The sequence below is a fragment of the Taudactylus pleione genome, unplaced genomic scaffold, assembly GCF_031769625.1.
Source record: "Taudactylus pleione unplaced genomic scaffold, aTauple2 ptg000302l, whole genome shotgun sequence".
Lineage (NCBI taxonomy): Eukaryota > Metazoa > Chordata > Amphibia > Anura > Myobatrachidae > Taudactylus > Taudactylus pleione.
Window position 1 is genome coordinate 5,019,392 of NW_028284703.1, and position 25,080 is coordinate 5,044,471.

General features: G+C 40.9%; 1 protein-coding gene across 4 annotated transcripts in view; it reads left to right on the plus strand.

Annotated features, from left to right (window-relative positions):
- The window catches only part of PCDH7 (protocadherin 7), a 797,933-nt gene that overhangs the window by 756,594 nt on the left and 16,259 nt on the right, over positions 1-25,080 (plus strand). For 2 of the 4 annotated variants that reach the window (XM_088482963.1, XM_088482964.1), the window contains one exon: positions 13,484-13,615. The exons of the other annotated variants lie outside the window; for them this stretch is intronic. In XM_088482963.1, coding sequence (XP_088339089.1) covers positions 13,484-13,615 — 132 coding nt within the window. The remainder of the gene's footprint in view (positions 1-13,483; positions 13,616-25,080) is intronic. 4 annotated transcript variants of the gene reach the window in all.

Consider the following 25,080-nt stretch of genomic DNA (forward strand, 5'->3'; position numbering starts at 1 on the left):
GATTACAGTAAGAGAGAATAGATTACAGTAAGAGAGACCATATTACAGCAAGAGAGAATAAACAACAGTAAGAGAGAACAGATTAGTAAAATGGAACAGATTACAGTAAAATGTAACAGATTGCAGCAAGAGGTAACAAATTACAGTAAGAGAGAACAGATTACAGTAAGAGAGAACAGATTACAGCAAGTGAGAACAAATTACAGTAAGAGAACAGATTACAGCAAGAGAGAATAGATTAGTAAAATGAACAGATTACGGTAAGAGGTAACAGATTGCAGCAAGATGGAACACATTACAGCAAGAGAGAACAGATTACAGCAAGAGAGAATAGATTACAGTAAGAGAGAACAGATTACAGCAAGTGAGAACAAATTACAGTAAGAGAGAAGAGATTACAGCAAGAGAGAATAGATTAGTAAAAAGAACAGATTACAGTAAAAGGTAACAGATTACAGTAAGAGAGAACAGATTACAACAAGAGAGAACAGATTACAGCAAGAGAGAACAAATTACACTAAGAGAACAGATTACAGCAAGAGAGAACAAATTACAGTAATAGAGAAGAGATTACAGTAATAGAGAAGAGATTACAGCAAGAGAGAATAGATTTTTAAAATTGAACAGATTACAGTAAAAGGTAACAGATTACAGCAAGAGAGAATAGATTACAGCAAGAGAGAATAGATTAGTAAAATTTAACAGATTGCAGCAAGAGGGAACATATTACAGCAAGAGAGAACAGATTACAGTAAGAAAGAACAGATTACAATAAGAGAGAACAAATTACAGTAGAATGGAACAGATTACAGTAAAATAACAGATTATGGCATGAAAGAACAGATCACAGCAAAATAGAACAGATTACAGTAATAGAAAACATATCACAGCAAAAGGGAACCGATTACAGTAAGCGATAACAGATTACAGTAAAAGGAACCAATTACAGTAAGAGAGATCAGATTACAATGCAATGTGTTGGAGTATAGAGACCCACAGGGCTGGCTCTACACACTCAGCAAATGTATGCACTGCAGGGAGGCACCAAGCTGGAAAGGCGCTTTCCCGCCAGCTGCTCCTGTGTCCACTGTTGCTGCCGGCTGCCGCTGCACCTGTCAAGGCAGGCGGCCGGTGCAATGTATAATAGTAATGGTACGCCTGGTTCCTTCTCACTACTACTCTCATACATTACAGCAGGCAGTGCTTCTGCCTGTCCGCCCTTGTGGGCTCCACCCCTCTCCGTCTACCAAAGTGTCTGCAGAGACTAGGAGAGATGTCATGACGTCTCTACACAGGCCAGTCACACAGTGCCCTGCACAGAGGAGCCGTTCCACCGGCAGCAAAAGATGGAGAGACTGACTGTCTGACAGTCTGCAAGCTGGTGTCAGACTGAGAGACAGCACAGCAGCAGTGCAGCACTAGTGTGTACGTTCCCTGCCCTGCTCACAGTCACGGATTGGGGTGAATGCTGCAGCAGCCTGCATATGTTATTAATAAAAAAAGTGATGATGTGGAGAAGGAGGAATAATGATGATGATGAGGAGCAATGATGAGGAGGAGGAAGAGGAATGAGGAGGAGGAATGATGATGGAGAGGAGGAATGATAATGATGAGGAGGGGATCTACTTTGGCGTATTGTGTATAAGGGGCTCTACTGTGGTGTAATGTGTTAAGAGGTTTTACGTGTGGTGTAAAATATATTAGGGGCACTACTGTGTGGATTGACGTGTATAAGGGGCACAACTGTGTGGCATAACATGTATAAGAAGCACTATCGTGTGGCATAACATGTATAAGGAGCACTATTGTGTGGCATAACATGTATAAGGAGCACTATTGTGTAGCATAATGTGTATAAGGGGTAAGGGGTACTACTGTGCGGTGTAATGTGAATAATGAACACTTTTGTGTGGGGTAATGTGAATTGGTACTTTTGTGTGACCGCGTCCCTTCCCTGTGAGGCTACGTCCCTTCCCCGTGAGGCCACACACCTTAGGCAAGCACCTTCACCATTTAAATTATAGATAATACTATAATAATAAATAAAATATAGAAATACTATAAAATATCCCTGTGTAAAGACAAATGACAAAAGGACATATTTGTAGGAGGGTGCAAATTTATATTTTGCAGGAGGGTGCCAAGCAACCTAGCACCAGCCCTGGAGACCCATATGGACATCTTTACATAAATTCATTATCTGATACAGTATCTTATGTTCATCTCAAAATTATCTTTAGGAGTTGGAGATGTGTGAAAAAATATATTAGGTGCTAATGTGATATAAAAAAGAGGAAAAAAGGAAAATCATAGAATAAAACTGTAGTTAATTTGTAAGTATTTATTTGACAATAATAACATTAGTCATGTATTGCTGAAGCTTTGGTCAGTACATCAATGACAAGATAATTATCACCTGTCGTCCACTGTGGTAATAATACGTGTGTGACACCAGTAGTTTTCTTTCTGCTTCCTGTTACCATTTAATGAATCATCTTATTATTCTGACAAATTTCCCTGACCTGCCAGTTACTGTAGCTTATGAGATTCCTGCTTGCTTATAGTGACACGACTAGATACCTAAGGTGTATTTAGCCTATGGGCAATCTGTACAGAGGTTTAATTGTATCTAATCCTATTCTATCAGAAGTAAGAGCTATGATGGGATAACATTAACTGATCCAATTGTCCTCTTTAAAACGATTGATACATCTCCCCCAAAGTGTGACTTGTTATAAGTATAGGGGCATGACCTAATCTCTAAAATCTTAGAGGTCGCCAAGAAAAAAGCTGTACTACCACAAAGCAGGGAACTGCCCTGTAATGGTGGGTACACACCTGACAGATATATCTGCAGATTATGAAAGTCAAGATAAAACAGTAATATGGATAAGTGAGAAAGGCGCTCCTCGGGATATACAGATTGAATGGATATTTCTTCAGCAGCCTAGAACCTATCAAGAACCTCTTCACCTGAGGTATATAACTATATAATCACACTGAATGAATGGTTCATGGGCGCTACCTCCTGCTGGTGAATAAAATATGAACTCTGGATATATCAGAAAAAATTTATATACAGCTTTATTTGGTAAATATACTTCATAAAACATATAAAATACAATAATAAATGGTGATAAAATCTTCAAGTGGTAATATAGCAGTCCAAATTATTGAAAAACCTCCCAATGTGCATGTAAACAAGAGGAAACAATCACATGAGGGTATAAAATACTTTCAAGAACATATAGTAATCAATAGAAAGATACATCTCCTTATAAATGAACCACTTTCTTTTAGCAAATTAAGTTAATAGTGGATACACTTTATGAATAAAGTGCCAGTGCTTGTCAAGTAGATAACAATCAATAGGATTCCTACCATCAGAAAAGGTATGGGGCCTAGGTCCGGGGGGTTAAGGGGCCTATTGATTGTTATCTACTTGACAAGCACTTGCACTTTATTCATAAAGTGTATCCACTATTAACTTTGTTTGCTAAAAGAAAGTGGTTCATTTATAAGGAGATGTATCTTTCTATTGATTACTATATGTTCTTGAAAGTATTTTATACCCTCATGTGATTGTTTCCTCTTGTTTACATGCACATTGGGAGGTTTTTCAATAATTTGGACTGCTATATTACCACTTGAAGATTTTATCACCATTTATTATTGTATTTTATATGTTTTATGAAGTATATTTACCAAATAAAGCTGTATATACATTTTTTCTGATATATCCAGAGTTCATATTTTATTCACCAGCAGGGGGTAGCGCCCATGAACCATTCATTCAGTGTGATTATATCTGCAGATTATGGCCGTTCATACACACTGAACGGCCATCATCTGTGTTTTGCTGCGGGTCCCGGCAACCAGGGGGAATGTCGGAGGCGTGTCCCGGTGGGCGGGGGCTGTCCTGCCCCCCCTCCCCGTGGCTACCCACTGTGTGTGTACACACATGCCAATGGACAGATATGTCTGCAGACCTCCCGTACATACTTGCCAATGGACAGATATGTCTGCAGACATATCTGTCCATAGGCTGTGCAGCACAGCCAATGTGATATGTCGGTGAATACCGATATTCACCGACCTATCGCAGGTACACACTGGCCGACGGGCAGCAGATACATTGGCCGATCAGTTGATCGGCCAATGTATTCGTCAGTGTGTACCCAGCATTAGTGTACCCATTTTTATCTCACTACATAATCCTTTATCTCAAAGTGGTCATGTAGTTTATCACTGTGCTAAGCGACATCCTGCATGGCCACATGCCACAGCAATACAGGATGTCATAGTGCAGCAATGTATTATAAATAGAGCCTACAGAGAGATGTCAGGTGATCTCTGTGCCACCTGTATAACATCAGCCTCATGCTCATGGATGGAGTTCTTCTAAGTACAAGTGAACAAACTGTGCATGCACGAGGATATCCAGAAATGGCGGGACATGTAACTAACATAGAAACTGATAGAAACTGAAAGCTCCGCTGGAGAAATCTTCGACTTCTCAACAATTGGACTGGTACTTATCAAAGCTTAGAGAGAGAGAAAATTGTGTGAGATAAAAAACCAACCAAACAGCTCCTAACTGTCATTTTTCAAAGACAGCCTGTAAACTGTAGGTAAGAAGCTGATTGGTTCGTCCTTTATCTCTCCAAGCTTTGATTCATACCCTTAATACTACACATTTTGGAGAAGCAATAATAAACCCTTTTTTTCAGTTGAAAATGCAGAAAGAGGCTATCAACACTTAATACATTTACTGTAAATCTTGATTCTGCCCTATAGGACAAAAGTAAGTGTACCTACTACTTATGTGCCTAAACTGCAAGGAATGCACTTCAACAGGCCAACTCTATTAACAAAACTCTTCCCATTGTTCAATGAAAACATGTAAATGCCTATAGGTGCCACCATCTTGCCCCAGGAATCCATATACAGTACTTTCTTGTAAAAAAAACAAAAGGTGCGCTTGTGCAAAAGGCAGGAGCGCAACTGTAGATATGTATCCTGCTAGGACCCAGCAGGATGAGACTTTCCATGGTGCTATACATGCTGGGAGGGAGTTCCTGTTTGTGCTCAGTTCAGTTACTGATGTTATTTGTAGTAAATGTGTTATTCTGCACTCCTGAGTCCATGAGTCTTATCTGATATACAACACATCTACAGCAACATAACACAATATGTGTGCGATGCAGATTCACACTATTGTGGCTTATACTGTAAATGACAGTTGAAGGGTACAATAAAGTCCTTCAAACCAAGAAATGTTTGCAGGATTCCTCAATAAGCACGGTTATACTTGCAACATTGGTCACATACAGCAGGGCGACATTAAGAACACTAATATAGTGCTTAAATTTAACGTACTTCAGTAATTCTACTCTATAAATATAAATGAAAAATACAAAAAAGAATACCTGACACCGGATAATGAAAGGATTTCTCTGGCGATGGCATGTGTACTTCACAATCTGTGAGAAATAAAGCCAGCGTAATTGTTACAGCAGATTTTTCCCTACAGACAACGGCTCAGCTGAAATTCTCTGTGCAGTTTAAATTAACTGAATTTGTCATGGATTAGTGAATGTGCAAATCAGCAGTCTAGAATATCATCTAGCTGCTTGGGAGCACATAAACAGCAGATAGAGATCCAGAAGTTGAGTCAGGGTTATTTAGAATGGGGAAGATCTCTAAATATTGTTGTTTTCTCAGAAATGGATGGAACACACTCTAGTGGAACAGACTGGGAACAACAAACTCAACTGAATTTATTTGAGGGCAGCAAATTCTGATCCAAAGATTGAAAAACATTGTCAACAGACAGACCCCTATTGGATATTTTAAGTCAAAGGGATTTTTGGTCTTTGTAATACTAAGGGGTCTATTTACTAAGCAGTGTTAGGAGACAGTGTGTAAAGTGATAAGGGGCCAGCCAATCAGCTCCCAACTGTCATTTTTCAAACATAGCCTGTGACATGGCAGTTAGGAGCAGATTGGCTGGCATCTTATCACTTTTCACTCTGTCTCCTAACACTGCTTAGTAAATAGACCCCTAAACATTAGAAAACGTTTAGTTGGAAAGAATAGAAAGAATTAAAATAGTGTTTTTGAAACAATACATTATCCTTTATTTATTAATACAGAAGGAGTCCAGTGTACTGCAGAGAAGGCTGCACCATGGCACAGAATCGTTTTGCAATAATGTGACTACCGTGGGCTAGTTACGGTTAAAATAATCAGAAATCTGTCAAAACATAGCACAAATTCAATAGCATTTCCCTAGCCATGGTGCATCCTCACTGCAACAATTTATTAACCATCAACATCGAAACTAGTATGAGAACTGTACTATTTGCATACTGATGTGTTGTTTACCTTTGATACTATGATAGATAGATAGATAGATAGATAGATAGATAGATAGATAGATAGATAGATAGATAGATAGAGAAACCACTCTTGGGTGTGTGGTCGTGCTCTCATGTACGCATACGTTGTTGTGCATTCAACCACCCAGACAACAAACAAAAGAGTAGTATTGCTATCTTATAAAATGGTACTGTTCAAGTTCTGTGAAGAGATCATCATTGTACAGTCATCTTTAGTGAGGATTGATGTCAGTTTCTTCAAGGTATGTAGTACATGTAGTTCTGCCATTTAAAAAAAAATAATAATTCTTTCAGATATTTTTATTTCTGTGAGGCAATGATGTGCTGCTTTTCTTTGAGTAGTTTCTCTGTGAGTTTTGATATTGTTTACACTTGTGGAGAGATAGTGCTGTAGCTTTGTGATTAGTTTTTGGTCACAGCATGTTCTCCCTGGGTCCTCTCCAAATTCCTGAAGATACTGCCACAGTCCAAGCAGGTGGTGCACATAGACCATTCTTGGCTACTCTCCAGGAAATCATGTGCAACTCTTGGCCGCCCGGAAGAATGGGCAAGTTTCCCGGAGCCTGCCACAACCCACCTGCAGTCGACCACGTACCATGTGAAAGTGGCCAATCCGGGGGGCATGATGATGTGATTCATGCCAAATAGTGTCATTGTGGCCTGCTCCCAATTCCCTATGCCAGTAATTGTGGCATTGTGTAATGGGGGATGGGGCCACGATGACAAAATTATAACATCATGCCCACCAGTCAACTCTCTTTCCATCTACCCCCCTGAATGACATGGACCCATGGATCAAAAAGGGCCCCATTTTGCACATTCTTCACCCAGAACACAACCCACTGTGCGACGTGCCATACCTTCTGCTGGTGTTGATATCTCACCAGTGACATATTTAAGAAGATGGTGCATTTTCACAAGATAGCAAAGGCACCAGCACAGTACCAGAGTCAATGTTATCACCTGCATCAGAGTCATCTTTCTGAAGGTATCACCTGAATTATGGCTCCATTGGCAGAATGCATAGGGGGCAACTGCTACACAGCACACAGTGGGGTTTGATTTGCAGGGTGTGCAGCACGGTGTCCTCTTTGACCCATGGGTCTGTGTGCACTGCACACACTGCACCCATTATCAATATGCCACTGAGATTTTCCAAAGTTAGCCAAAATTGCATCCGAAAGTGCAATTTGCATTTACTATAAAACTGCAATTGTGTGTATATGCAAAGTTGCAATCATTACAAGACATATGCATGGTGTTAGAATTATTGCCCGATATATGCCAGACATAAGTCTCAGGGGTAAATTTATTAAAGTGAGAGTTTTACAAACAAAAACTGGGGAGTTTATTTATTAAAGTGAGAGTTTTTAGAAGTGGAGATGTTGCCCATAGCAACCAATCGGATTCTAGCTATTATCTTCTAGACGGTGCTATTTAAATGTTAAGTACTGTAGATTCTGAATGGTTGCTATGGGCAACATCTCCACTTCTAAAAATTCTCACTTTAGTAAATATATCCCCCAGTATTTTGATTGTAAAATGTGCATTTGCTACTAAACATCAATAATCTTCCCTTCTCATGTACAAGAGGTGAATTCATAAAGAGCCTTTAACAAGTTGTTCAATGATGTCCATTGTCATTATCATCATCCACTTTTTGCATCTGTCCTTGGCCACCTACAAATAATGCAACTCTCTCAGTCTGTGTCCTGGTTCGCATCGGCTTGCGGTTGTGTGAATAGAATCTTTTTGTGTAGGCCTATGTTACAGTGCTACTTCCCACATCCCATCCCACCTCTCCAGACACAGCCTGGAGTCATGCAAAGCTGCATAGTTGCATATACTGTAGCATTACACAATGCATGATATAGTATTTTAAGATTCTGCACATATGTTTCCCACATATTGGCTTGTTTGGGACAGTGGATATTGCAACTAACATTAATGTTTTTCTAGTAAACTCGATATAAACGTAGCCATCTTTTAATGAATACAATGATAATTAACCTACATAAGAACAGTGGTTTAATTTCACTGGTTATAGTCCTTACACACACACAGGGGTGTATTTATAATGGGTGCAGGGTGTGCAGTGCACACAGGCCCCAGGCTCATATTTTTTAATACTTACCACTCGAAAGTCCTGCATCGGCTGTAGCGCTGCACAAAACACACGGAGAGTGGCCGCCACGGGCATTTTTCCAGCATTTTGCGCACGCACAGTAGACTCCAGACACAGACTAGTGCCCAGAGTTTACTTCTGCGGTGACGCTGCCGGCCTTCGGGGGAGAGGGAGGATGTGGCCCCGGACGGGGAATGCACATGGGCCCCCTTCTCTCTTAATACGCCCATGCACACACAGGGACTGATTCAGAGTTGGGAGCAAAGCAAAAACAAGTAAGTAATGTTGCGTCTTGGTTAAATTATGCTGCACTGCACGTGAGGTAGATGTACCGTAAAATGTGCAGAGAAATTTAGTTGTGAGATGGGCGTGTCCTAACTTGCAGTGTAAAAATAAAGCTGTCCAGCATTTGTGTGCTACATACAAAACAGCCAGTATTTACCCCACATACATTTTTTTAAATATATAAAATAAATGTATTTGCACCCCTTGTATTGCAGCATGGTTTGTCAAGGTGCTAAGTTACTCTTTCTTTTTTCTTCTTTAGCCCCAACTCAGATTCGGCTCATAGCTGTACCATCCTTACCTACTCTCCATGAAGTTGCATGAGAATAGATAGACAGACAGATAGACAGACAGACAGACAGACAGACAGACAGACAGACAGACAGATAGATAGATAGATAGATAGATAGATAGATAGATAGATAGATAGATAGATAGATAGATAGTAGAGATGTTCGGGTTTGGTTTTATTCGGTTCTTATCGCCAAATTAGTGCAAGTTCGGATTAGTTCAGATTTATCTTATTGGGCTATTCAAAACACGTGACAGCCGGATAGACAATATGATGCCGTTTATGAGAACCGAACATATCAGAAGAAATCAAAGTAAAACCAAACCGCACATCTCTAATAGATAGATAGATAGTTAGATAGATAATGTATAGATAGATAGATGATATGTAGATAGCTAGATAATAATAGATAGATACAGTGGCGTCCCTACCTGTCTGACACCCGGTGCGGCAGGCTTGTCCGTGCGCTGATAAATTAAGGGGCGTGGCCTCATGGGTGGGGGCGTGGCCACACTGGTGGGGGCGTGGCCTCACTGCCTGCCCCGAACACCTGTTTTTTTTTCTCACTGGGGGAGCGGGAGGTGCAGGCTGTCCTCGGAGACCAGCCTGTATGAAGTGCCGGCTCCCTCACTGTGCTAGGAGCCGAGTGCTGCACGTAATGCAGCACCCGGCTCCTGTCACTGATGGGGAGCCAGCACTTTGGTGTCATCCCTCTGCTGGTGACACCCGGGTGCGGCCCGCACCCCACTTGTGACGCCAGTGGATGGATAGATAGATAGGGTTTTTTTATATTTTTGTGATACTCAGCGATGTACTTTCCCTAGATGCACCTTAACAAATATCATAGCTTATTATCACCAGTGTGGTAGACAATTTGCTGTAAATTGTGTGACTAGAGAGTATGATTGGTAAGGAATATTACCTGTCTGCTGTGCATCGTGTATAACTTCATAGTTCATACCGCTGCAGTCTCATCATTTTTACAATGATTATCCTGGAAATGATGTTGACTGAGGAGTGCTGATTAATTATTTTTCAAAGATTTAGAGTGAAGACATTCTAATTGCACAATGTATTGTTTCAGCTAAGGATTTCTATATTCATTCAACAGAGACATATTTTACAGGGAAATAAATTTGTAAACGAACAATTTGACATTGTGACAGATTAATACTTAATCATTAGAACAGCAGAACAATTAGACAGCTTAAATGTGTTCTACATCCTAATGTCTATACTACTTCAGGAATCCACATTAAAATATTCTTCTGTGAAAGGTCTGTCACTGTTTGACTGATGTAACTAAATCAGTGACTAACCAAGGATTTAACTGGATTACCACTAGGCTGGCAACAATTAAACTTAATTCCAGGAAATTAAAATCTGGGGAATTACTTTATGATTAGAAAGGTCAGTTGTCTCAGTATAAAAAGTAGAACCGGCAATTCAGCATACATGGATTTATTTGTAACCATTTAGTACACATCTATACTGTTCTCAGATAACCAGAAATTTAAATAAGGTTTAATCTTTATATTTTTATTATTAGATTTTGTATTATTTTTTAACAACATATCAATAACATCCATAACATCCATATCAATAATTTTATATTTTTACCTGCGTCTTTAATAAAACATCGATGTGTCCAGATTTTCTAAGAATAGTCATCATATTTACTGAAGAATTCAATGACTTGGGATCTTCCTGAAGATTTTTGGGCTCATCCTGCAGTTGGAATAGTGTAATTTAAATAGAATAGCATTACTGGTTTCCTGTAAAGAAAGCTGAGCTACATAGTATCACTTATAAGATTATTGCCCAAGTTTCCATGAAAAATATAATAGTTGCTTTGGAGCATAGCCATATAAATAGAGATGAGCGGTTCGGTTTTGCTGTAAACAAAACACACCTGAACTTTTGGGTTCTGAGTCGAGCACAGTTCCAGCTCAGATCACTTTGGGGTTCTGAGTCGAGCACAGTTCCAGCTCAGATCAGTTTGGGGTTCTTAGTAGAACTGAGTCTCGACTAAAGGCCCCCATACATGGGATCGGAAATGCCGCCTGGTGCCCATCGATGTTCTGCGATCCATCGCAGGATCGGTGAAATTCTACATTTTAAATTTTACCGATCTGCCAATCATGATAATTTTTTGATCATGATTGGCATATCTGTGAAATCCAACATGTTGGATTTCAACAATCCTGAAATGCCGGGTTGCAGGATTGCTACATCGCGATGATCTGTCGCAGATGTATGGGGGCCTTAAGGTCTTCTTGCCAAATTCAGAATTCGGATCTAAAACTGGATCTCCTCCATTGCGATTTCAGGTGCTGTAAGGTGGTCAACATTGACATTAGCTGTTTTTGATACATTTTTAAAGAAATCCAAATCCAAAGCAAAACACTTGAGGGTGGTTTTGCCAAAACCAAAAAACCACAATGAGTTAGAACCAAAACCAAAACACGGGGATCTAAGTGCATCTCTAAATATAATTCATATAATTCATATGTTGTAGTACTGTTTCTGTGCTGCATGTCACACTGGAGGAGATGTATCAAATCTTCTAAAGAGAAAAAGTGGAGAAAATGAGTATAACAACCAATCAGATTCTAGGTATCATTTATCAAGTACATTCTATATAATGACAGTTATAAGCAGATTGGATGCTATGGGCAACTTCTCCACTTTTTCTCTTTAAAAGGTTCGATATATCTCCCTCACTGTATCGGTAGGTGTTTATGGGACCATTGCAGAGTTTCACGTACTCTAGTTTGTGTAGAGCAGTGGTCAGGGAACAGGGGTAAATGACCCCACATGGAGTAAAAATTATATTCCTGGGGGTAATGGACGGACAGCCAGGCATGCATATGAATCATTCTATAATATAGAATGATTCATATGCATGCCCGGCTGTGCCGCAGGGAGGCTCTAAGCCGAACGCCCGCCGAGATATTATTACCAGCGAGCGCCCGGCTCCTACCCTGCATTGCCGCGTTAGCTAGAGACTGGAGTTCTTTTCTGAGCTCCAGCTTCCGGCTCTCTCCATGCGCACTATGGGAGAGACGTCATGACGTCTCTCCCATAGTTCAGAGGAGCAGCTGGGCAGATAGGACGGCGGCGGATGCAGGAGCGGGGATTGAGGTAAGTGGGTTTTTTTTGTGCAAGCGGCACTACAGGGGCATTATATGGGGGCACTACTACAGGGGCATTATATGGGGGCACTACCACAGGGGCATTATATGGGGTCACTACTACAGGGGCATAACTATGGGGGCACTACTACAGGGGCATTATATGGGGTCACTACTACAGGGGCATAACTATGGGGGCACTACTACAGGGGCATTATATGGGGGCACTACTATATGATTTCCTTCCTTTCAAATCAAGGGGGTAACGTTGGCGTATCTAAATATATTTTGGAGTAAAAGGTAAAAAAGTTCCCTGACCCCTGGTTTAGCGTGTCTTGTGTTCTGTTAGAAGGTATACATTTTGCACCTAGAACAGGGCAGGCACAAGTATACAATTGAAGATGATGATGACTAGCAGTAAACCAGGCACTAATGGTCCTGATGCAGATGTCTTCGCACCTTGAGATGCATACAGATCCGCATATTCACTTTGATTTTGATTAAAGCACACCCATCTTACTTCCCGCTCTACACCAGCCCTTATTATGTATCTGTTGGGACGATTGGGATCTTCTAAGTATATTTTAAGATTACAGGAAAATTGAATGACATAACCAACTGCTGCTTAAAAAAATAGCTTTGACTTCAATTGTTTAATTCATCACAAACTGGTGGTGTCGTGTCAAACAGGTTTGAATAATCTGGAATAAAGTGCAACATCAATTTATGTTAATCTGTATGATGCACAAAAGCAGTTGGCTTTACAATTCTTCAGAATTAGATTTTTTTCTGGATTGGAATGTCTCTGCTGGCCTTCTGCCTTTTTAATTACAATATAATGACCATTCTGGCATCAGTGTAAAAAGGGACTTAAATCACCAGTGTTAATGATTTACTGTGGTTTCTGTGAAAAAAAAAAAGAATTTAATTATTTCTCTTCAAGACAAAGGTCGCTTCATAAAGTAAAGCACTGTTAAAAATGGATAAATGAATGTTGAAAATACTGTAGAATATTTATTTGGGATTATGATATAGAGCAGCAAATATGCCTACATTTAAAATATATATATATATATATATGTTGAATTGTTTTGTCAACTTTTTGTTTTTCTGTTCTGTTTTTTCTTATTCATTTTAAGATAGTATTTTATTTTATTAACACTACCAGGTTCATCCCTAAAACCATCAATTTCACTAATTTAGCTATCCACAGTCAGTGACCACGGCTCTATTTTTTACTTTCCAGGCTGTGACAGTAAACCAAAGCTGCCACCCATGGGCTTATTAGAGCATGAGAGCCAGGCCACCTGTAGTGAACCTTTTCCAGGAAGACGCTTCTCTCAACGCTGGGGAAATACTCTTCCAATCTGCCTCAGAGGTGGGAAATGCAGCATTTTGATCTGAAAAAATAAATAACAAATACAATCTCCATTGACATCCCTGTGAATGAGTAGAGCTGTTTCCTGGAGGATGAGCCAAAAACAGCAGTATCTTCACATCTGTTCACACCTGTGCCCTGGTGACCATGCTATTGTACACAAATGGGGAATAGATGTTACAGCTTGTGCAAAAGATAATCAAAAACATTCTTACATGACATTAAAATACCATTTTGGGGTGTTCAAATTGTCCTTATTCAGGATGTGTGCAAATATAGTATAGGTGGTGCATATTATTCTGAATTTTGCTTGCTTAGATCACTGACAAACTCATTGCATGGGATAATACATATATATTTGTTTTAATTTAAAAAAAACACCTGAACACAATATGGATAATTATTTTTAGCCAGTTAATTTGTCTATTTTATTTCGTACATCCAACAGTACTGTAGGTCATCCTTGGAAAACTACATTCACATTATCATCTTTACAGTAGCTTTTTTTTTGTTCATGTGTAATGTGGGCCATACATCTATGGCGCTTTTCCCCGTTCTGCCGATGCTGATCCAATCCGCCAATCAGAGATCAAAAACGCTGATTGGCGGACATCGATGATTGGGGAATTTCAATATGTTAAAATCCCTGACTCACCGATTTTGACCATTTTTGGGTCGGAATTCGGAGAATTGACATTGTCCAACATGTTTGATTTCTCCAATACTCTGTCCATGGTGTCGGCAGAACGGGTTAATTGTTCTGATACAGGATAGATGTATGGGCCCAAAAGATTAGATTTCAATAGAAAATCATTTAAAAAAATGTTGTTGTTTTTTTTTTGCTTTGGGGGAAATGGGTATTCTTTCTTTCAGTAGAAACCACAATTTAATCAGACGAGATAGACTTGCTCTGCCAAAAAATTATTCCATTGTATACTGTGCAGAGGGTAAAGAGAAGGCCAGAAACATTGATAGTGTCATTATTGGGATGGGCTGCCTTTAGGTCCTACTGTAACATTGCAATCAGAAGGGAGGGATACACATACACTACTGTAGTTTCTATTCATGTTTCAGTAATTTCAGATTTTCATAGGTACCACATTACAGTATGGGGCTGTCCTCTAGAGCATAAGGCCACCCAATTGAATGGAGTTTTGTAAATGCCAATCATACATGTATGGACTGCAGTATTAACTAGTGGCCATACAATTACCTTTTGTTCTGAGTGAGAAATAACAAATTAGTCGACGTTGTGGAATAAAAGCAAAACAGCATCTAAAACATGACTCCAGTAATAAAACACAAAACAGATACAAATTGTGTGCTAATAAAATAAGTGTATATAATTTTGCTAAGTAAACATTACTATAGTATAGGAAGAAATAAAATATTATTTCAGTAGATCTATAACAATAAGCTTTAAAACAAAAAGTTGTGAAAGCGTTCACTTTTGCTCCCCTAGATTGATGTGCATGGACTGATTTTTTTGTCCACAAGCAATTAATGAGAATTGCAACTGTATCACTGTGTGCAAGTCCCAAACAGAAGATTTATGCTTGATTTGTTTCAGCTAGACTGCTTCTGAGATGGCATCCACTATCCCTATGATACATGATAATGCCACATTCAAAATGACAGCAGTCAAAGCCTTGGGGCAGTAGATGCTTCTTGAGATATGTTCAATTGCTGTTTAACTCGGTTTAGCCTAAGGTGCAGAGAAAGAAGTTGCTGATTCTTTCAAACATGTTTAAGAATTTTAATAGTGTCCTACTATGTCAAGATGTGCTGCCATGTTACCGAGATTATCTCAGCAAATTGCTGCCGAATGGTTTGGACAAGATGTTTCTTATTTGAATTAAATTAATATTAATCCAAGCATTCATTTTATGCCCTGTTTAATTAGACACATATGTTATATTTAACGAAAATTAATGAATATCATGCATGTTTCTAATCCCTTTGGCTGTTACAAATATTGTACTATTTGAATATATTGGTGACAGACAGATCTTCCATCTTTAGCAATAAGCAAAAGGAATATATTAATCTGTGAAACATACAGTCAAGATGATTGGGGAATTTCAACATGTTAAAATCCCTGACTCACTGGTTTTGTCCATTTTTGGGTCGGAATCGGGGAATTGACATTGTCTAACATGTTTGATTTCTCCAATACCCTGTCCCTGGTGTCGGCAGAACTGGAAATTGTCCTGATACAGTATAGATGTATAGGCCCAAAAGATTAGATTCCAATCGAAAATCATTTAAAAAAAAAAATTCACCCAATTGAATGGAGTTTTGTAAATGCCAATCATACATATATCGACTGCAGTAGATAACAACGTCTAAGTAAAGAGGAATCTAATCTATGTAATGTAGATAGGTCTGCTGGCCTGGGTATGCAATGGAGAATGACCAACGCTGGGTGTGGCATGACCATGTCCAGTCATGTTGTATATAATCTTATGTTGTGCACTGCCATGGTCAAAGCACTGAGGGAGCATGGTTACACCTCCCCTTCACTCCAGGGCTCCCACAGAGGTCTGGTCTGGGTAATCTGTACCTGACTCCAACCCCTCTTGTTGCCCCTGAATGCATGGATATATATTATTGTAGAAGTAGATATTAGCTATTGTAGAGTATATATACAGTCAGGTGCATAAATATTGGGACATTGACAGAATTGCCATATTTTGGCCTCTATTCACCACCACAGTGGCTTTGAAATTAACAAACAAGATGTGCTTTAACTGCAGACTTTCAGATTTAATTTGAGGGTAATTACATCCAAATCAGGTGAACGGTGTAGGAATTACAACAATTTCTATATGTGCCTCCAACTTTTTAAGGGGCCAAAAGTAATGAGACAAACTAAACAATCCTAAATCTAACTTTTACTTTTTAATACTTTGTTGCAAATCCTTTGCAGGCAATTACAGCCTGAAGTCTGGAACGCATAGACATCACCAGACGCTGGGTTTCATCCCTGGTGATGCTCTGCCAGGCCTCTACTGCAAATGTCTTCAGTTCCTGCTTGTTCTTGGGGCATTTTCCCTTCAGTTTTGTCTTCATCAAGTGAAATGCATGCTCAATCGGATTCAGGTCAGGGGATTGACTTGGCCATTGCATAATATTCCACTTTTTAGCCTTAAAAAACTCTTTGGTTGCTTTTGCAGTATGCTTCGGGTCATTGTCCATCTGCACTGTGAAGCGCCGTCCAATGAGTTCTGAAGCATTTGACTGAATATGAGCATATAATATTGCCTGAAACACTTCAGAATTCATTCTGCTGCTTTTGTCAGCAGTCACATCATCAATAAATACAAGGGAACCAGTTCCACTGGCAGCCATAGATGCCCACGACATGACACTACCACCACCATGCTTCACTGATGAGTTGGTATGTTTTGGATCATGTGCAGTTCCTTTCCTTCTCCATACTCTTCTCTTCCCATCACTCTAGTACAAGTTGATATTTGTCTCATCTGTCCATAGGATGTTGTTCCAGAACTGTAATGGCTTTTTTAGATGTTGTTTGGCAAACTCAAATCTGGTTTTCCTGTTTTTGTGGCTCACCAATGGTTTACATCTTGTGGTGAACCCTCTATATTCACTCTTGTGAAGTCTTCTCTTGATTGTTGACTTTGACGCATAAACACCTACCTCCTGGAGAGTGTTCTTGATTTGGCTAACTGTTGTGAAGGGGTTTTTCTTTACCAGGGAAATAATTCTTCTGTCATCCATCACAGTTGTTTTCCGTGGTCTTCCAGGTCTTTTGGTGTTGCTGATCTCTCCGGTGCGTTCTTTTTTTTTTAAGAATGTTCCAAACAGTTGATTTGGCCACACCTAATGTTTTTGCTATCTCTCTGATGGGTTTGTTTTGATTTTTCAGCCTAATGATGACTTGCTTCACTGATAGTGACAGCTCTTTGGATCTCATATTGAGAGTCGCCAGCAACTGATTCCAAATGCAAATGTCACACCTAGAATCAACTCCAGACCTTTTACCTGTTTAATTGATAATGAAATAACGAGGGAATAGCCCACACCTGTCCATGAAATAGCTTTTGAGTTGATAGTCCCATTACTTTTGGCCCCTTAAAAAGTGGGAGGCACATATAGAAACCGTTGTAATTCCTACACCGTTAACCTGATTTGGATGTAATTACCCTCAAATTAAATTTGAAAGTCTGCAGTTAAAGCACATCTTGTTTGTTTCATATCAAAGCCTTTGTGGTGGTGAATAGAGGCCAAAATATGAAAACTCTGTCAATGTCCCAATATTTATGCACCTGACTGTATATAGTGAGCCACTTTAGTGGAAAGGAGCACAAACACTGGCAGTTTTGCAAGGTTATAGTGGTCTTTGGCCCTCATTCAGAGCCGCACGTTAACAACAGTACGCTCATTGCGTTCCGATGTTGACTAACCGCGCATGCGTCGGTGTTACACTGCGCATGTGCGTACGGCAGATTGCAAGCTTTTTTTCTCTCGTTCCTAAAATAGCGTACAGGAAGTGACATGTCAAATGTGATTGGCAGAACAGGGCATTTTTGGGTGTTCACGGGGGTGGAGCTGGAAAAACGCAGGCGTGGCGAGGCATTTTTGGGGCGTACATACATTAGCAGATGCGAACGTCAAATGTGTTCGGACCGTCTCATACGTCACTGGAACATCCTCTTTCCCTTCAAAATGCTCGCACAGCTTAGGGTCTGGATTACTCGACCACATTGGCGATGGCCTTCTCCTCCGTCCCGGGACTCCACGATGTTGCAGCGATTAATCGCGGGTGGTCACAAAAGCAATTAGTGTTGTATTGAAAACCGGCTTGGTATGTGTTTGGAAAGCAGTTTATTGGGATAGCACAAAAGCGTACGCAGGTGGAAATCATACCTGCTAATGTCAGGATTACACAATCAATTTGCGTACATTTTTGGGGTTTTATTTTGGCCTCAATTTGTTGTTTATGGCCTATTGTGACAATAATGTCATCATGTTTTAATTAGCTCCCCTTTTTTTTTTTACTGTGGAATTTGCATCGTTAGGTGAATTTTTAAACGTTCCTTCAAGAGGCCTTTTTTTAAAATAAATGAAATTGTTTTTTTGGTCAGTTTTTGCCTTTAGGGCCAGGATTAAATGTAACCCATTTGTACAATAATGTCACAATACAATGTCAGATTTTTATCATAAATTTATTGTTTAAACACAAACCAATTGGCATAATATTTTGTTGCCTTTTTTTCTGGCAAAGATACTTTTTCACAAAAATAAATAAACAATAACTGCTAACATAAACGTACAAAAATAAATTAAAAACATTTCACAAGAAAGGAGAGGGAAGTTTTGACCAGAAAGGAATATGAGCCAAGCACAGAAGGAGTGTGGGAAAAGTCGCCATTGCTGTCACCGTTTTTTCGCCCGTTTGGATGGGGGAGGGTGGGCGCCAGACCGGGTCCGGGATGCCATCGGGCTGGCCTGTCCAGAGGCAGATGTTATGGCCTCTGGACTAGGCACAGGGCTAGGCACATTTGGAGGATTGGCTGATGTTGTGCCAGAGGTGGAGGATCCTGATGTTCCGGCAGGAAGGGAGGTCGGCTCCACCATGTGCTGGCGAACGAGCTGCTCCAGGGCATCGGCGATGCGGATGTTGGCCCTGGTATTTTCCGCCAGGGCCTGACCAATGGTCACGTTGGCCGCAGCATTTTGCTCCAGGGCCTCAGCCACCCGTATCAGACTGGCGTCCATCCTCTGCAGAATCTCCGTATGGAAATCCGATTTTAAATTGAGTTCTGTGAGGAGGCCCACTGCCTGCGAGGGGGCACGCCCTGGACTGGCTTCTGCAGGGTCCTCAGCCGGATGTACTGGTTCCTCCCCTGCAGAGCCAGCAGAAATTCTGCGGCCAAGGCTCCCCTCTGGAGCAGACTCATCCGCCTGTGTCTCTGTTGGAAAAATGAGAAAAGAGTCACATTAGAATCTACATATTGGCACAATAGCATTTCAGAGTTGGTGACATCACAAGACTTACCTGGGCCAACATGAGGAGCCGCAAAGTCTGGCATGTCCGTATCCATGTTGGACACGCCAAACACCTCCACAGGCTGCACACACCCCTGTGCCAGCTCTTCTAAGTCTGTCAACTCCAATGACACAGGGGTGGGACCCCCACCTGTCCCCCTTGCATGCCTAGCCCTGTCGGCAAGTTTTTGCTTGAGACAATATTTGAAGTCACCCCATCTGTGGAATGAAATTGGAACCATTATCCTTTTGTTTAAAATGGGGCTTGTTTATAGGGTGGGAAAGTGTTTACTTACCGCCTTTTTACATCCCGGGCTAGACGGACATAATCACCCACCCTATTGACAGCAACGGCGACCTCCTCCCACATTCTCCACTTCTGGCTTTGGCTCATATTCCTGTCTGCCTGGGGCAGGATGTCCACACACTTCTGGATCAAAACCTCCATCTCATTTCTTGTGAATTGTGGCTGCCTTTTTTTTTTGGCAGCTTTGGCGGGTTGACTGGGGCCAGCAGTCTCTTCCATGTCATCGTCCTCACCTATTTGGGTAAATATGCTGATTTAGCCACTTCACAACTTGCACAATATTATGTTTGAAAATAATCATTGAGACAAAATGCATGAAGGCCTTACCGCCGGAATTTTGCCCATTGTTTCCCTGGTTTGAAGCCATGTCTCTGCTTCCAGCATGAAATCATCCAGAAATTCAATGTGATTTCGTGACGTATTTATACATGCGTCCTTAGTATGCGGCCGCATCATTGATTGTGCGTCCCTATGATTCATCCTTAATTTGTGCGGGAAAATAAACACTATTTATGGCTTGGTGTGTGTGGATTCGAGGTTGCGTTGTTGGATTATTGGCGGTTAAGTTGGTTGGAGTTTGTGGTTTACGGTTGGAGGATTTGGCGGATTTTGGCATTTTTTGGGTTTGCTACAGTTTATTTTTTTATCCGTTCGCATTTTTGTTGTTTATTTGGGCCTCGTTTCCTGATTTGGTAAGTTTGGTGAAGTCTAACTTGTGGCCAATTGGTGTCTACTTCTTGTTTTTAATTTAATATTTTCAGCTTAACACTAATTTCATCTCTTTTAGATTTTTTTGGCTTGCGGACCCAAAGACCTTTTTGAGGGAAATCTTTTCTATTAGCTCTTGGTAAGTCCATTATTTTTCTTGCATTTGCGAACTAATTAGCGCATTTTTCACTGTTGGTCTAGTGACTTGCATTTGCGAACTAATTTGCGCATTTTGGGATGCTTATTCATCATGTAAACCAGTTTTTGTTTTCCCTTTTCCATTTTTGGCTTACATTTGACCCCTATTTGACGTACGGTGTGCAATGTCGTTTTGATCGATGCCCAAATGTGTGTTTCGCCTATTTTATGTTTTGGCTTGCACCAATTTGACAAACATAAATTCACCCTGTAAATTTTTGATGTATAATTTTTGGCTTGTTTACAGTTTTGACGTATCATGACAATACCCCGGCATGTAAGCAGCTATGGATGGTATCATAAAGCTAAGTTGTTTTATGTTACTTTTGGGGTGGCTCAAAAGCCTTACATTGTAAACTTTGAATTTCAGGTAGATCTGGGTCGAATTGTTCTGGCCCTGCTCCCGGAAGCCGACCAACCTCAATCTCGTCCCAGGCGTAGGCATCGTAGGCATGCAAGGCCCCAGATATTTCGAACACGTGTCACCCTTTTTGGAATGCCCGATGATGAGGTTTTAAGACGCTACCGTCTACCTCCCAAAATCATCATAGACACTCTCTCATTAATAGAAAGTGATCTTGAGCGGCAAATTGACAGTCCAACAGCAATACCACCACTGACGCAATTTATGGCGGTGTTACATTTCTGTGCCTCAGGATCGTTTCAAACAACGGTGGGAATAGTGGCGGGCATCTCCAAATCCTCCTTTTCCCGGATCCTGAGGGCAGTGATGGAGGCACTTTTCAAGCACCTCCATCATTTTATTAAAATGACTTTGGATATGGGTGCCCTTAGTGTGGCCAAGGCCAATTTTTACCAAATAGCTGGCTTCCCACACATCATAGGGGTTGTGGATGGTACTCACATACCACTTCAGCCTCCAGCACGGCTGGAGGCAATATTTAGAAACAGGAAACACTATCACTCCCTGAATGTAATGGTGATATGTGATGCCTCCCTCCAGATCCTGTCCCTGAATGCTAAATTACAAGGAAGTGCACATGACTCCTTCGTCATCCGGCAATCAGGGATATGGCAGAAATTAACCAACCTACAAGCTGGTGATGCGTGGCTTCTGGGTAAGTGGAGACCTTTAGTACATAACAATGTTAAGCTTGATACACAGTGTTCCTGATGTTGTCTCTTATTTTTCACAGGAGACAGTGGATACCCTTGCATGTCCTGGCTGCTCACTCCTTATTTGGCTCCCACACCAGGCCCACAAAGTGAGTATAATTCCGCACTTACAGCCACCAGGCAAGTGGTGGAGCACTGTATCGGCCTTTTAAAAGGCCGATTCAGATGCCTCCACCGCTCTGGTGGCGAGCTGATGTATTTGCCGGATATGGTGTCGAAAATTGTGGTCCTGTGTGGCATATTTCACAACATTGCCATAAGGAGTGGTGTCCCAATGCAGCCAGAGGATGCCTTACCTGAGGATGGCCCCCCCGAGGTTGGTCGGAGGTCAGTATGTGGGGGGGCCATACGCGATGATGTGGTGGCCAGATTTTTTAGGTAAGTTTTACCAAAACTACAGTGTTTATACCTAATGTGTTTGTGTTTGTTTGCGAACATCTAATTTATTTTTATTTTTTTCACCATCTTCTGTTTGTTCACATAATCTTTGGCACTCCAACGCTCACTACTTCCTGCTACCCTTACCAAACCTGGATCTGGTGATTTTGGGCATATATTCTGGAACCAATATTGCAACGCCATGTTTGTGGAATCATGTTGGCATGGTCCTTCGTCAACCAGTTCTTGATTGTTTTTTTTATTTAAATATTTTATTTGTATGTGTTGTATTTGAGATTATCACTGTTTTTTTTTTTTGGGAGTGACCACTTTGATTTCTCATTTATGTTGTGAATAAATGTTTGGAGAGTGAAATGGTCTTCCTTTTTTTGGACGTTAACAGCAAGTGTAACCAGGTTAACACACCTTACATTTGACTAAGGGGTAATCCAGTACTGACACCAGTTGATGTAAACTGAAATATGTTTTCAGGTTCCCAACCCACACCAAAAGGAAGCCTGTCCAAACCTTTGGATTTGGAAGATTGGCCTAAGCAGCTTGCATACCAACTAGGAACCTGTAAAATGTAGAAATATCTAATTGACACTACACCCAAAAAGGGAAATGACATTGATACTGTTATGTGTTTCTTGTGGCTGTTTAACATACAAATACAAAACACAATCTTACTTTTAAAAAAGGGAAATCCTTGCAGGAACAGTCTACTTATGTCAGGGAAAACTCTTTTTGTTTTGGAAAAAAAGAATGAGCCAGAACGTATATTAGAACTAAAAAATTTATTTAGAAAACGAAAATAAACAAAAAAAACTACTGGCGAAGGATGCCAGACAGCCGGTCAAGGCCCACAAGAATGCCAATGACATGTTGGCGCATCTGGGCAACACATTCGTCCACCTCTTGCCGACGCCTCTGTTCCTCTGTGGGTGCGAAAAGTGTGTGGATTAATAAAACAATAGGGAATCCACATTAAAAAAACAAAATCACTCCTAAACCTAAAAAAAGGAAACCAAAACAAAAAGGGGGTGCTGCCAAAAATACAAGGCCTATGTACAAATTCCCACAGGTGTGATATGTGTATGTTGAAATCAGCAGGAAGAGGTAAAGGCAAACTGCTAAATCATCAAAAGTAAACCAAAAAAGCACGAATAAAGGCACGACACATGATTACATACAAACAGTTTGTGCTTAAAAAAAATGAGAAAGAAAAACATACCGGGAGCCAAAACGGGAGCTCCGGAAGTCCCTCCATGTTCTTCCTCGGAGGAGCCTTCATTCCCCAAAAAACGGGGAGGGGTAATGACGGACTCCGGGGAGGGGGTAATTGGAAGAGGGGTGGGTGGAGGAGAGGGGGAAGTGGGACGGAGGGGAAGGAGGCCCGACAGTTCCGGGAGAGGGTCTTGGAAGGCTGGGGAGGAGTGGGGTATAGGGGAAATATTTGGGGTGGAGTGTTGGCTGGGGGTTGGGGATAGTGGGCGGGAACGCCGTCTGGCCGGACGGTGACGGCGTAGTCTTGGCTGTCCACCTAAAATATGTCAAACAAATTGAGGTTAGTTTCTGGCCAAATCCGGGGCCCAAAAAAAAACAAAAAACCCACCAACAAAAAACATGCAAATAGGAGTAGAATGAAAAAAACAGAAATAGAGGGAAAACATGGCCATGCAGATATGAGGATAAATAATAAATAGGACAGACAGGAAAACATGCACACGCAGATATGAGGACAAATAATAAATAGGACAGACAGGAAAACATGCACACGCAGATATGAGGACAAATAATAAATAGGACAGACAGGAAAACATGCACACGCAGATATGAGGACAAATAATAAATAGGACAAACTGGAAAACATGCACACGCAGATATGAGGACAAATAATAAATAGGACAGACAGGAAAACATACACACGCAGTTTGCCCCACAAACACAAACATGAAAACCACAATACATAACACTTACTTTCCTGTATCTGCATGCGAAAGCATGCCAGCAAGCGGGGCGTTCGCCGTTGCAGGTCTGACCACCTGCGCTCCAGCTGCCCGATGTTGCGGCGTGAACCGAAGGACCGCAGGCGGGACCGTGCCTCCGCATACGCGGAGTGCTTCTGCCGGCTGGTGATGGGTGGAGGCTGGCTGGTGATACGGCGATCCATCACCTCCGTAAGCACCAGCAGCTCGCGCCTGGTGAATGCGGAGGCTCTCATGATGGCAATGGTGTTTTTCATACAAATCATTTTTGATAAAGTGTGCAAAAAATTTCTGATTGGCTAATGTATTTTGGAAATTAACAGGAGCAATTTTATTGGTTAGTGTATGAGTCATGTGTTCAACAGGGCTAGAAATCTCTGGAGAGTTATGATAGGCTTGATGCAGTGACATGCGTAAGCAAATTTAAATAAAGAAATGAACCCCGGGAAATATGCGGGGATCCACAGCAATAGAACAATTGTTTAATTGTGGTTCACATGTTTTTGGAACAATAAAAGCGAATGTTCCATCCGTACGTATTCTGCGGGTAAACACAAACACGGACAAGAGTAAAGTTTCTTGCATTGTGTTGAAAAAAAAAAACAATTAAGCTAATTGATACATTGATTGGCATGATACGATTGATGGAGGTAGGCAGAATAAAGGAGCAGGTAATTGACATCTGACAAGGCCACTTCCGGTTTATACTTGTGCGTGCGTTCCCTTCAAGCCAT